Genomic DNA, 12,593 nt, shown 5'->3' with positions numbered 1-12,593 from the left:
TCAGTATCTACAATTGAATATAGGGCCTCCTGCATGCTAAGTAGGCATCCTACTACTGTACTACATATCTGGTCCTTTGCAGTTTTAAAACAGGATCTTGCCAAATTGCCCAGGCTGGCTTTGAACTTGCTTCAGTCTCCTGAGTAGCTAGGATTATAAGTTTGCCCCAACATTTGGCTGAAATGTACAGTGCATATGAATGGCCATCCATTTAAAAACTTGTATCCAGTGTTGTATCAGGCCTGTGCATTTTGAAGAAACAAAGATGACCAAGAAAAATCCTCGAGGCGCTCCGGGTCTCTGAATGGCATCCCAGCTCATTCAAAGTCAATTCACATGATGCCCTCAGAAACAGAGTAACAGCTTAAAAGTGTCAAGCCTCCTGAATTTTATAATTCTTAACAGCCCCCCTCACTCACAGGAAGCATATTCACACACACAAAACACACTGAAGTAAAATTAAAAATCATGGTTTCATGTTATAGCCCGGAGGAGTTGGTGTTCACAAGATTTGGACTCACCTCAGGGTCAAGGAACTGTGAGGGTACAAGTCCCTGTCATCATGCTGCACTCCATGAGGGTGTTTGTTGTCCACTTGGGCTGAATCTATACCCCCAAGTGACTCCAGGGTGTCAACTTGGTGATGACTGAACAGCAGTGTGCTTAAAAGGAAGTGTCATGTAGAGCAGTCTGAGTCCTCTTCCCAGACTTCAGAAGAGGCCTCTTTCCATTTCCTCTTTTTCCTTCCAGGCTTCATTCTTGAGGGCAGGCCTGGGTCCTCTGGGACTGGAGTTCGGCTCATCAGAGTGCAGGAGATGCCACAGGAAGGCACTTCATCCCTTCACTCTGCTGTTCTGGTCCCCTGTGAGAAGCACAGGGTCAGTGAGTCCCAAGTTCAAGTCTCCAGCCCTTAGATATTTGGCCCCTAAGTAGTGCATGGGTATTTTTTTCATTTCTGGTTCCCCACCTAGACTGAGTAGGGTCTCCAGCCTGTAGGGTTGGAAACAGATGCACCCAATGGGCTCCCACTTCCTGTCCTTTCCAGCTCTTCTGTGTCTCCCTTCTGCAGAACCCCATCCTCCTTGGAGATGAAGGAACGGATGGTGTCACTCTGATGCTGGAAAGAGTGGTTGCCATGAGGTTGAGCTGGGTTCCCCAGATACCAGCAGGTGACCTGGCTCAGACAGTGCCCTAAGCCAAGTGGGGAAGATCCAGGTGCTCAGCAGTACAGGGCTGGTGCCTGGCTAAGCCCCTTCTCAAGATGTAGACAGAGAAGGACTTGTTGGATGGCTTGTGCAGGAGTCTCAGGGAACGGGTGGATAGGGCTGTGGGAGTGTCAACAGCAGATGCCCCTGAAGACTTGTGTTCCTTCCTGTGTCTCCGGGTGAGGGTGTCTCACCTAGGTTCCTTTTCTTGGTTCCATGAAACTTTCAGGAGCCAGGCTTGGTTCCCCATGCCTGTAATTCCAGAACTTGGGAGCCTGAGGCATGAGGGTTGCCTCAGGGACTACATAATGAGACCCTGTCCTAAACAAAGCAAAATTCATAGTAATAACACAAAACTTGCAGGGACTGCTGTAGAACCTGGAGCATTCTGGAAGAATGCCGACAAGAAGCTATATTCCTGTCAGGATGAGTGACGGAGAAGTAGCATTTCTAAACACTGGGAAATATCACTGTGCATGGATGCCCTTGTACATTTTCAGTTGACAGAACCTGCCATTACTAAGAAAAAACCTGCAGTTTGTTCCAGACCAAGAAACCCTGAGACTTCTCTTAGTAGGCTGAGGTGCCAGAATGGGGATTTGTTGTTTTCATTATCTGATGAAAATGTTCTGGACTCCTAGCTTCCTGATTGTTTTAATAAGCTAATGAAGGAGGGTCTGTGCGGCCACCCTTGAGCATAGCATGAACATGAAACAAGAGGGAGGAGGAGCAGGACCAAGACCAGGACTAGGACCATGACCAGAACCAGGACCATGACCAGGGCCAGGAGCTGAGCATGAACAGGTTCTGGAGCAGGAGCAAGAGCTGAGGGGGAGGACAGCAGGAGCAGTGGGAGGAGCTGAGGATGAGTAGGTGAAGGAGCAGAAGCAAGAGCAGGAGAAGGAGCAGGGAGAGGCAGCACTAAGAGGGAAGAGCTCTACAGGTCAGTGGTCTGTTCCCTGCATTAAGGAATGATTAGCCCGTACATATAACTGAATAGGTACAGTCCCTTGGTCCCTTTTCTGGGGTGTGTAATGGAAAAACTTGAGCCTCAGGTTTCTATAGGATATTTCTCATTTCAAGTTGGTCTCTTACTCCTTTATTTACCGGTCAGAGATTGGTAGGTGTGGACAGTCGGGAGCAGTTCAGAGCTGTAAAACCCTGGCTTCTCTTCTCCTTCCAATTCCCCTAGTGTCCTGTCCCACTTTGCTCTTGTGAAATGGCGTCCCCTGACTCACAGTGAGAACCCTTCCGTGGGCTGTGAAGTCCAGTCTCCAGCCCTGGCTTTGGTCTTCTCAGGGGAAGCTCCATGCATGTATTTGCGTTGGCTACACACTGAAAAATTATCCTTCCAGTGGTTTTGTTTTTGGCACTGAGGGCCTGGCCAAGATTCAGGGAACCCCGCTGACTTTGTGGTGCTTGTTCATCTGAGTCTTTTCTGGTCTTAGCCCCTCAGTATCTGAGAGGACTGCATTCTGATGTGTGAATTGGAGACCCCAGAGCAGGAGGGTGGAGGGCATGTTATAGGCACCTGGAGCAACTCAGTCCTAGTGTGTGAGAACAGGCCCCAAGGTGCCATAAGCTAAGAGAAGCAGAGAGATCTAGGTTTGTACAAAGCGTAGTGATGGGGGACTGAGTGACAAATCGAAACATGGTCTTGTGCGGCAACAAGATTGGTTGGAGCCCTGCAATTTGGGTCAGAAAGAGAGTTCTATGTATGGGTTAGGACAAAATTCTAGCTTCATTCTAGGTGCAATGGACTTGATTTAACTTAAGCTGGCACCAGAGTTAGGCACTTTCCTGGAGCCATGGCCTTGTAAAATTCCACACATCACACTAAAGTTTCATCTGCTTGTAATTTGCCTAGAAAGCGTACAGGAAAAGCCAGCTAGGATTATTCTTGGGCAGTTATGGTGGTTATGATTCAAGATGGCTAGTCATGCTTGCATCCATTAGGCTGCGGAAAGGCCACCTTCGGTAGATGAAAGTTTTTACTGCTATACTTGTCTTGTGCAAGTTATTCTGCTCCACCCTCCCATCAGCTCTGGGAATTTCATTCCTGACAGTTTCTGCCACACCCCGCACACCTTCTTTACCTCCTTCTTCATTTTGTCTCAGACTTCAAATTCCCCTTTGGTGTCCTCACTATTCTCTGGACTATCCTTGCAGTACTGGAGAGAATGACAGCGACTTGATATGTGGAGGCGTGATTTGAGATCGCAAGCCTGAGGAGGAAATCTGTGTTCAGAGAGAGAATTCATTGTAAATGTACCTTGACTATGAGTGGAGGTTGCCAACAACACCTACCTGTGTTTAGGAACTCTATGATTGAGGGTTCTGACAAGCAAATAGATTTAGACAGACCATACCTGGAACCTGATCTGAGAGGTGCAGGTGCTGTGAAGTATGTGTTTCTCCGTGGGCACAAGAAAGCGAAGGGGGATTGAAGAGCTAGACTCATGTTTTCCTTGGAGGCAGGACTTAAGGTGTTCAAAGGCAGCTAGATAGCAAGAAAACAAAAGCAGTCCAAAGGGCAGAGAAGTGGAGGAAGGATTAATTAATAGACATGTTCCAGAAAGACAGTGATATGCAGGCTCCATGCTAGGGAATCTGGAGGCTACGTGCCTTCAACAGCCCTCTGGATTCTCACTTCCTCTTCTCCTTTTAGATTAAGACAGGCCAGACTCTTGTCTTGACACACTGTCTGTTCCTGTCCTCTGCAAAGTCATGTTGCTGTACCTGTCAGCCCTCGTGGGCCTGTACCACCTCGTGCGCTGGTATGGGAGAGGCAGGTGGTGAGCAACCCCCAAGACAAGTATGTGTTGTTCACGGGCTGTGACTCGGGCTTCGGGAACCTGCTGGCCAGACAGCTGGACACGCGAGGCTTGAGGGTGCTGGCCGCGTGTCTGACAGAGAAGGGGGCCGAGCAGCTGAGGAAGCAGACGTTGGCACGGCTGGAGACGGTGATCCTGGACGTCACCCAGACAGAGAGCATCGCTGCAGCCACCGGATGGGTGAAGGAGCGTGTGGGGGACAGAGGTACCACACAGATTCCTGTCTGTGTCTGTTGGTTTCTTCTCTGTCTGTGAAGGGGACACCTTCCATGTGCTCCCTGGTGAGATTTTAAAGGAATCTTGAGGAGGTGATGCTTGAAGGAAGACTAACTTCCTTCCCCTCCCCACAGTGGTAGCTCGAGCTCCTTCTCTCTCCTGTTGCCCCACCTCCCACCCTTGGAACCGTCTAGCCTTGGAGGGAGGTGCCCTGTTGGGAACCTGGCTTCCAGATTTCCTCTCTGTCCTCTGCCTGCCTTTCTGAGCAGAAGTTCTGGGTTGCTGGATGCTGAGTGCCTGGTTAGAGTTGGGCTATCTTTCTGGAGGAGGGCTGGGGACTGGCTCCCTGGGCTATGTGGTGGCTGGGGGCATGCTGGAGCTGGGTCTTAGTTTCACTGGGTATTCAGCATCTTCCACTCGGAGAGCTAAGATCTTTCCATTTCCAGAACATGCATGAGATGAAGAACTGGCTCAGGAAAATAAAAAACTAGGGGTCACTTCTGCTTTCTCTTTCATTGCAGCATTTTGTCTGTGTTGCTACCAAAGAAGAAAAGAGCATTGGTTTCTTTCAACCAAGAAGAAATGGCAAATATGATTCTTATCAAAATACTGAGATGTATAAAGTCATAGCAAAATGAAGCTTTTCCCTCACCATCCAGGGATAAATACTATTAAGTTTGACTTATCTGGGATTTTATTTTCTGCACATTTTATGCCTATTCTCTCAGTTAAAAACCGAAGAGGAGCAGTTTTACTACCTAATGAAAATTTCTTCAAATAATAAGATTTAATGGTTTGGACTATTCTATCATTTGCTACAGCCCTAATACTTTAAATGCACAGAATGGTAGATATTAGAATTGTTTATACATTTTATTGTCATAAATGCCATCTTGGTAAACTTTTATTTACTTAAATCTCTGTAGACACCTGCATCATTAGGTACTTAGAGATAAAGTATGTTAGTGATATAATGTGTTTTCCCACAACAACAGGGTATATTTCTAGGCAGAGGAGGCGCAGGCTTCCTTGGCCAGGTGTTCTGCATCATCCAGCAAAATCCCTAGCCACAAAAGTGGTTCCCAGCCCATAGTGCATGTGGGGAGAAAAAATGCTGTTTGGTCTTAGTTTTGGGGCTCGGGCCTTCTAGAGTAGCTACCTGAAGATATGTGACCTGGGGACCAAGAAGGATGAGCCAGGATGGCCCTGTGGGTGGGAAGTGGCATGCCATTCTCTGGTGGACTGCTGAGGTGTGTAGTGGAGTACGGGATGGTAACTGTGCCTGCAGTTTAAGGCTATCTGTTGGGTTTTGCAAGCACACTCTCAGGAAGGTTGTCTGGTACTGACAGTCTTGGTTCAAAGATCAGTTACCTGAGGGTGAACACACTATTCTTTTCCAAATTCTCCCCCAGCTAGCAGTTCTTTGTTTCTCAGCAAATACTACCCATATGTTGTTCTTGTCTTTTTTTTCCTTTTTCTTTTCCTTCTGTTCATTCTCTTTCTATTCCTTTCTTTCTCCTACTTCAGTTTCCCTTGACAGAGGGCAGGACTGTGTATAAAATGCTCAGAATATCTGAAAAAATAAAATGTCTGTAAAAGTGACATTAATTTGTAAAAGGCCAAAGGTAGTTTTCGTAGTAATGGAGGCATACTATTTCTTCAACATCTATTCTCATAATGATCAAATACAAAGTACTGCCTGTTACCTCCTGGACAGTGAGCTGGGCCTTGAAGAATCAGAGGTGAAAAAAATAGCTCCAGTAGCTCCAAGATCTGTCTCCTGAGTCTTGCAGATATTGAGCTGTTTTGTGTTAGACATTGGGTTGTTTTGCGTTCTGTCCTTCTTCCTTCCCAGGAGAAAATACTTTCCATTGCTGGAAAGTGAATTTGAGTCATAACTGTGACCACACACACACACACACACAGTGTGTCTCTCATCTTCTCACTGTTCCTAGGACTCTGGGGCTTGGTAAATAATGCTGGCATCTCCATCCCCACTGCTCCCAGTCAGTGGCTGACCAAGCAGGACTTTGTGGACACGCTCAATGTGAACTTGTTTGGGGTCATCGAGGTGACTCTGAGCCTGCTGTCTTTAGTGAGGAAGGTGCAAGGCTGTGTGGTCAATGTCTCCAGCATGATGGGTCGGATTTCTCTCTGCGGTGGTGCCTACTGCATCTCCAAGTACGGCGTGGAGTCCTTCTCAGACATCCTCAGATACTGGACCAGGTCCCCTGGTCCTGCTTCTTCCATTGTTTCAGAGAAACTTATTTGAAGGTTTCAGTGAGTCCCAGCCTTAGAGGCCCATCTTGGGGAGCCTTCCATCTGGCACTGTGACTCTTTCACTTCCCCTTCTGGATTTAGTTGATCATTTGTTGGGAACCACCATTCCATGTCTTGGGTAGAGGAAAGGCCTGAGTTCAGTTAAACTTCTCTTGCCCTGGAGCAGGGCTCACAGATGGAAAATCTATGAGGCTGAATTGGAACAGGGATAATTTGGGCCCAGATCCACACACATGACCAGTACAATTCTTGTGTCCTGAGGTTTCTTACCCACTCAACAGATACTTATTGGGCTCTTGTTTGTGTGTATGACGAATGCATTCTCTGCAGCATTAAGGTTGTGTTCTTGAGCTAGGAACTCTGGCATGTGAGTATGAGAGAAAAGACATAGATCCATGGGTGTCATCTCTTAGAGAAGTTGTGACCAAGTCAGCTATGGTGACCATGGTAGCTGCATGGTTTGTGGAGATCTGCTGGGCAGGTAGGCATAGGTAGTCTTGCAAAAGGCCTAGGCCCTTGGCAAGTGTGGAGGACTTCATGCTGTTTCAGGATTTCTCCTAGAAGAAATTGAATTATGGGAGACCCTTAGGCCAGTCAGAATACAGAGACCCTGCAGGCTGCAAGGCAAAAATGACTCAGAATGTAGGGTGCTAGGGCTGAATTCAGGTTCAGTAATATTCCCTTGACGACAGTAGCAGAAGTCCTGCTGAGAGTGGGCTGGGGAGCTTCTTGGGGTAGGAGAGAGAGAGGTCAGGCTTAATTGTGGAGGAGGTGATATGAGCAAAGACTGGAGAGCCATTAGACATGAAGAAAACAGTAGATAGTGTGTATGCGTTCTTTTCCATGCAGGATCTCACTCTGTACCACAGACTAGCTTCTATCCTATGTCCTCCTGCCTCATCCACAGTAACAGTGGTTTATATGTGTGTGCACAATGTCCAACCTTAGCTAGCTTTTCATGGGTTCCTTAAAGCAGAATAGGTAGAATTTAGAGCACTACACTAGCATATGTAAAATGCTTGGAACAAGATTCAGTCACAGAGAGACAAGTTATCACCATCATTTTAAACCTAAGCTCCTGCACATTATAGATTCTAAGCTTTCAAATTTCTCTCATACCAGTCTTACATTAAAGTGTTTTTGTTCTATTCAATTGTTTGTGTTTTGCCTACCAAGACGCTGAAGTCCTTGCCCTTTGCTGTGTGCCTTGCAGGAGGGAGCTCTCCTATTTTGGGGTCAAGGTGGCTATTATTGAGCTTGGTTTCTTCAAGACCAACTAATCAATAGTGAAACACTCATGAAAAGTTTGAAGAAGGTGTGGGAGCGGACCCCCACAGAAGTCAAGGAGATCTATGGCTAGAAGTTTTTGGAATCCTGTGAGTGAGCCGTGGACAGTGGGAAGAGAAGCAAACAGCTGTCAGGAATCTTCCGTATAGTATTAGTGTCTTCAATAGTATGAGGTCTGTCCTAAGCTCTGTCTCTCCACAAAATGAGAAGATTTAGTCCCATTTCCTTGGTGCAATGTGCGTTCTGGTCACCTAAGGGAGGGTTTTAATAGAACATGGGACACTTTTTCATCTGAACTCTTCATTATCATAAGGAGTAAAGTTTAGCCATAGAGGGTGACGCATGTGTCCTTATGGCCCTCTGGTGTGAGAAGCAATTTATATCACATGCTTTGATAATTTCCAGTGTTCAAGAGACCTTCAATTTATGCAGCCCAGATATTCCAGGAAGAGATGCAAAGGTGGCTTAGTGTGGAACAGCAGTTTGTTGAGAATGAAGTGTGGCACTTCCTGGCGAATTTGGCTAGATTTTATTTAGCAAAGCTTCTGGGGGTGAGGAGCATGAATTCTTTGGGAAAATTTCCTCCCTAAGCTGATTCCAGAACAGGAATGGTGGGAGATGGAAATGTACCTGGATCATCTCTCATTTTCTATAGATTTCAATCATCTTCAGTTTTTGGAGAAAGTGCGGACACCAGACCTGTCCACGGTGACTGACTGCATGGAACATGCGCTGACTGCCTGTCACCCTCGCACCCGCTACTCACCTGGCTGGGATGTCAAGCTCTTTTACCTCCCCTTGAGCTACCTGCCCACGTTCCTGGTGGATGCCATTGTGTACTTGGGCTCCCCAAAGCCAGCAAAAGCTCTGTAAATCCAACTCTTGTGTGTATGGTTGGGGAAAGGTGGGTACTGTGTGAGGGATGGGCTTCGTTGGGGAAGGGAAGTGGGTGAAGGAAAGCAGCTCTCACACACCAGGTTACCTTTCTGGTTCAAAGACTTTTTCTCAGGTATTACTCAAGACTGGTGAAGTGGGAAAGAAAGAGCCAAGGAATTCTGCTGAGGATTAAGGGTTCAGCAGCACTCACTGATCCCACCCAGTTGACTTAGGCAGCTGCTCAGGGCTCTGAGCAGCATGTCCAACCATGAGGAATACACACACCTGGGGTGGCTGGGAGCATGTGGGAGGGTGCACAGTCCATCCCTCATTTGCCTCTTCACTTCCTCCAGAGGGTATGCGTTGGTCTTGGGCACTGTCTGTCTTCCCACAATATAGGAATGTCTTGGGCAGTGTAGGAGCCCCTGTCCTTTACAATCACTGTGTAGGTGGTGAAGGGCAGGAGGGGAGCCACCAGTCTGTCCCCTTAGGTATTAGGTATTGGTTGAGAGGTGATTTCCTCAACAGGGATCCTGACAGAGGACATAAACCCAATTTATTTATTTGGGTATTTGGAAAGATCACCCATGCCCAGTGATTTTCATCAGTGCCTGGAGGAGAAGTGGGGTGTGGTTGAAAGAGTCAGGCACCTTTACAAAAGTTGGGGCATGAGAGGCATGACTTGTGGTAAGATTAAATAAAGGAGGTTGGATTACCCCTCACCTTGCTTAGGTTTTCCTGCCACTAAATTAGGAAGTTGTTTTCCTTCCTAAACATCCTAGTAATTGAGCTCATAGAACTAGATAGATGAATGGGCAAGCAAGGAGATGTACAGCAGGGATAGGCAGGCCTAAGATCCCTTCCTGCCCTTAGCAACATACTCCCTGCGGCCCTCAGTGACCAACCCTCCCCTTTGAGTCATTGTAATTCTGACCGATGTCTTCAAGTCCCCTGCCTCTGTTCTATTCCCACACATGTCCAGTGGCATTGACTCAGAGTCACATTTCTGGAGGTGGGTCTTTCCTTTTCTGTTCAACCTTTGTTGAGCACCTCCTGTATGCAGGGTAGCATGCTGAGTTACTCTTGGCTTCCTGAGACCCAGCTGTGTATATTGCAGTATTGTGATGATGTTTTCAAGTGTGGGCTGAATAGAGAATGTGTATGTAGAAAGCCATAGAGGTTCCTGAGCTAAATAAAAACTGAAGTTGAGAGATACCTTCCTTGTGTTTTAGTTTTTTTTTTTCTTTAATATAAAGGTTAAAGGTATGAAGCCCTTAGGAAACCTTGTGTGCTTAAACAATGACCAGAGGACATTGTGAAAACAGGAAATTATGGCCCCTGTTGCAGAGCCATTCATTTCATTTTTAACTGATACTTTGAAACATTAAGGTTACATTTTTTTTCATATAGAGGATTGAACCCAGGGCCTCCTGTATGCTAAGCAAGAGTTCTACTACTGAGCTACATAGCTTTGTATTCTATTTTTGAGACTGGGTCTTGCCGAGTTGCCTAGGCTGGCTTTGAACGTGCTTCAATTTTCTGAATAGCTAGGATTATATGTTTGCCCCAACATGCTTGGTTGAAATGTACAGTGTATATTAATGGAGTTCTAGGTGATGTTTGGGGGTCATCCATTTAAAAACTTTTATAGAGCTCCAGGGATTTAGCTCAGTGACACCATGCCTGCCTCGCAAGCACAAGGTCCTGAGTTCTATCCCCAGTGCCAAAACAAAACAACAATAAAAAACTTTATATGGAGTGCTAGATCAGGACTGTGAATGTTGAAGAATGAAGGACTACCAAGAAGAATCTTTGTGGACAGCCCAGTCTCTGAATGCCTCATGTCAGCTCATTCAAAATACAGAGCAAGAGCTTAATAATTAGTGTGAAGCTTCCTGAATTTTATAGCTGTCTTTACATACAAACACAGACAGCCCCCTCTCCCACAGAAGCACTCTCACATATATAAAACACACTGAAGTAAAATTTAAAATGGTTTCACTTGATAGCCTTTTGGAGTCGGTGTTCACAAGGTCTGGACTCTGCCCCTGGATGCCCCCACTTTCCCTGAGTCCTGTGCAGAGGGTGAGGGAATTGTGAGGGTACAAGTCCCTGTCACCCATGCTACACTGTCAGAGGGGAAAGGGATCACCTAGGATGACTCTATAACCCTAAATGGCTCCACGGTGACAACTTGGCTATGACAAGTGGCCTTAAAAGGAAGTGTCATGTAGAGCAGTCCAACTCCTTATTCCAGACTTCAGAAGAGGCCTGTTTCCTTTTCATCTTTGTTTCCAGGCTTCTTTCTTGAGGGCAGGCCTGGGTCCTCTGGGACTGGAGTTCGGCTCATCAGAGTGCAGGAGATGCCACAGGAAGGCACTTCATCCCTTCACTCTGCTGTTCTGGCCCCCTGTGAGAAGCACAGGGTCAGTGAGTCCCAAGTTCAAGTCTCCAGCCCTTAGATGTTTGGTCCCTAAGTAGTGCATGGGTATTTTTTTCATTTCTGGTTCCCCACCTAGACTGAGTAGGGTCTCCAGCCTGTAGGGTTGGAAACAGATGCACCCAATGGGCTCCCACTTCCTGTCCTTTCCAGCTCTTCTGTGTCTCCCTTCTGCAGAACCCCATCCTCCTTGGAGATGAAGGAACGGATGGTGTCACTCTGATGCTGGAAAGAGTGGTTGCCATGAGGTTGAGCTGGGTTCCCCAGATACCAGCAGGTGACCTGGCTCAGACAGTGCCCTAAGCCAAGTGGGGAAGATCCAGGTGCTCAGCAGTACAGGGCTGGTGCCTGGCTAAGCCCCTTCTCAAGATGTAGACAGAGAAGGACTTGTTGGATGGCTTGTGCAGGAGTCTCGGGGTGAATAGATGGGGCTGTGGGAGTGTCAGCAGCAGACACCTATGAGGGCTTCTCTTCTGTTTTGTTCCCCCAAGTAAGGAAGTCTTATCCAGGTTAGTGCTCTCTGACTGTTTCATGAAAGTTTCAGGAGCCAAGCTTGGTGGCAAGTACCTGTATCTCAGTACTTGGGAAGTGGAGGCAAGAGCATCCCAGAAGGCAGGAGGCTATGGACTACATAGTGAGACTGTGTTTAAACCAAACGAAACCAACAAAACCATGTGTAACTTTCAAAGATTGCAGCTTTGTCCTCATGAACTGGAACACATACTGTCCCTGGGTCTGCTCGGCCTTTTGGGGACATTGCCTGACTTGTCCCAGTCATGACTTGTTCACTCGCTGAAGAGGCCAGCAGAGTAAGGGATGCTTCCAATCCAGCAGTGTGAGCAGTGCCTTGGGAAAGGCCTGAGATGCATTAAGCTGGTCTCATACCACTCCTTACCTCATCACTATAGGCTTTGGATGTGCCCTTCAGGGGGGCATCACCCCCTACTAACCCCACTATTCTTGGTACAGAATGGCCAAACCCTGCTAGGTTCTTCTCAGGTGACACATGCTTTATCTGATTCTGGAGCTGGCCAGAGTTGGTAAATAGTGGAGCATGAAGCTGCAGATCCTTCCCTCTAATGAGCTGTGGCTACATGTCTGTGCCACACCCTCTAAAGGAGGGAGCTGTGACCCGGTGAGCAGACTTGTCCTGAGGAATGGTGACATATGTGGAGGTTGAACCACGGAATCGCTCCAGGCCCCGACACCATTCTGCCCCCGTGCCTTTTGCAATTCTGGTTGTAGCCCCTCATGACTCAGGCCTGTCTGGTTTCCTTATTTCCTGTGCTTTAGCAGATTCCCTTCTACTTTTCTGTGTATTCTCTGCTCCACTGCCCAGAATCTTTCCTTTCCCTCCAAGTCCTGACTGACGTTTTCCGGCTCTTGGCCTCTGTTCTGATAGAAGCAGAGCCTCTGTTCTTCCATATATCATTTTTCTCAGAGCCAAGGACTCAG

General features: G+C 47.2%; 1 protein-coding gene across 1 annotated transcript; it reads left to right on the top strand.

Moving 5' to 3' along the window:
• The first annotated feature begins 1 nt into the window (after position 1).
• On the top strand, positions 2-9,892 carry Rdh16 (retinol dehydrogenase 16). The gene is given in 6 exon segments (XM_010644643.3): positions 2-3,984; positions 3,987-4,244; positions 6,211-6,481; positions 7,752-7,810; positions 7,813-7,911; positions 8,478-9,892. Coding segments are annotated over 6 exon segments (957 nt in total). The 5' UTR covers positions 2-3,932; the 3' UTR covers positions 8,696-9,892.
• Positions 9,893-12,593: the final 2,701 nt, after the last annotated feature.

This window comes from Fukomys damarensis, unplaced genomic scaffold, assembly GCF_012274545.1.
Source record: "Fukomys damarensis isolate Sample0158 unplaced genomic scaffold, DMR_v1.0_HiC HiC_scaffold_15, whole genome shotgun sequence".
Taxonomy (NCBI): Eukaryota; Metazoa; Chordata; class Mammalia; order Rodentia; family Bathyergidae; genus Fukomys; species Fukomys damarensis.
Note: the sequence above shows the minus strand (reverse complement) of the source record. Positions and strands in the feature narration are given on the sequence as shown.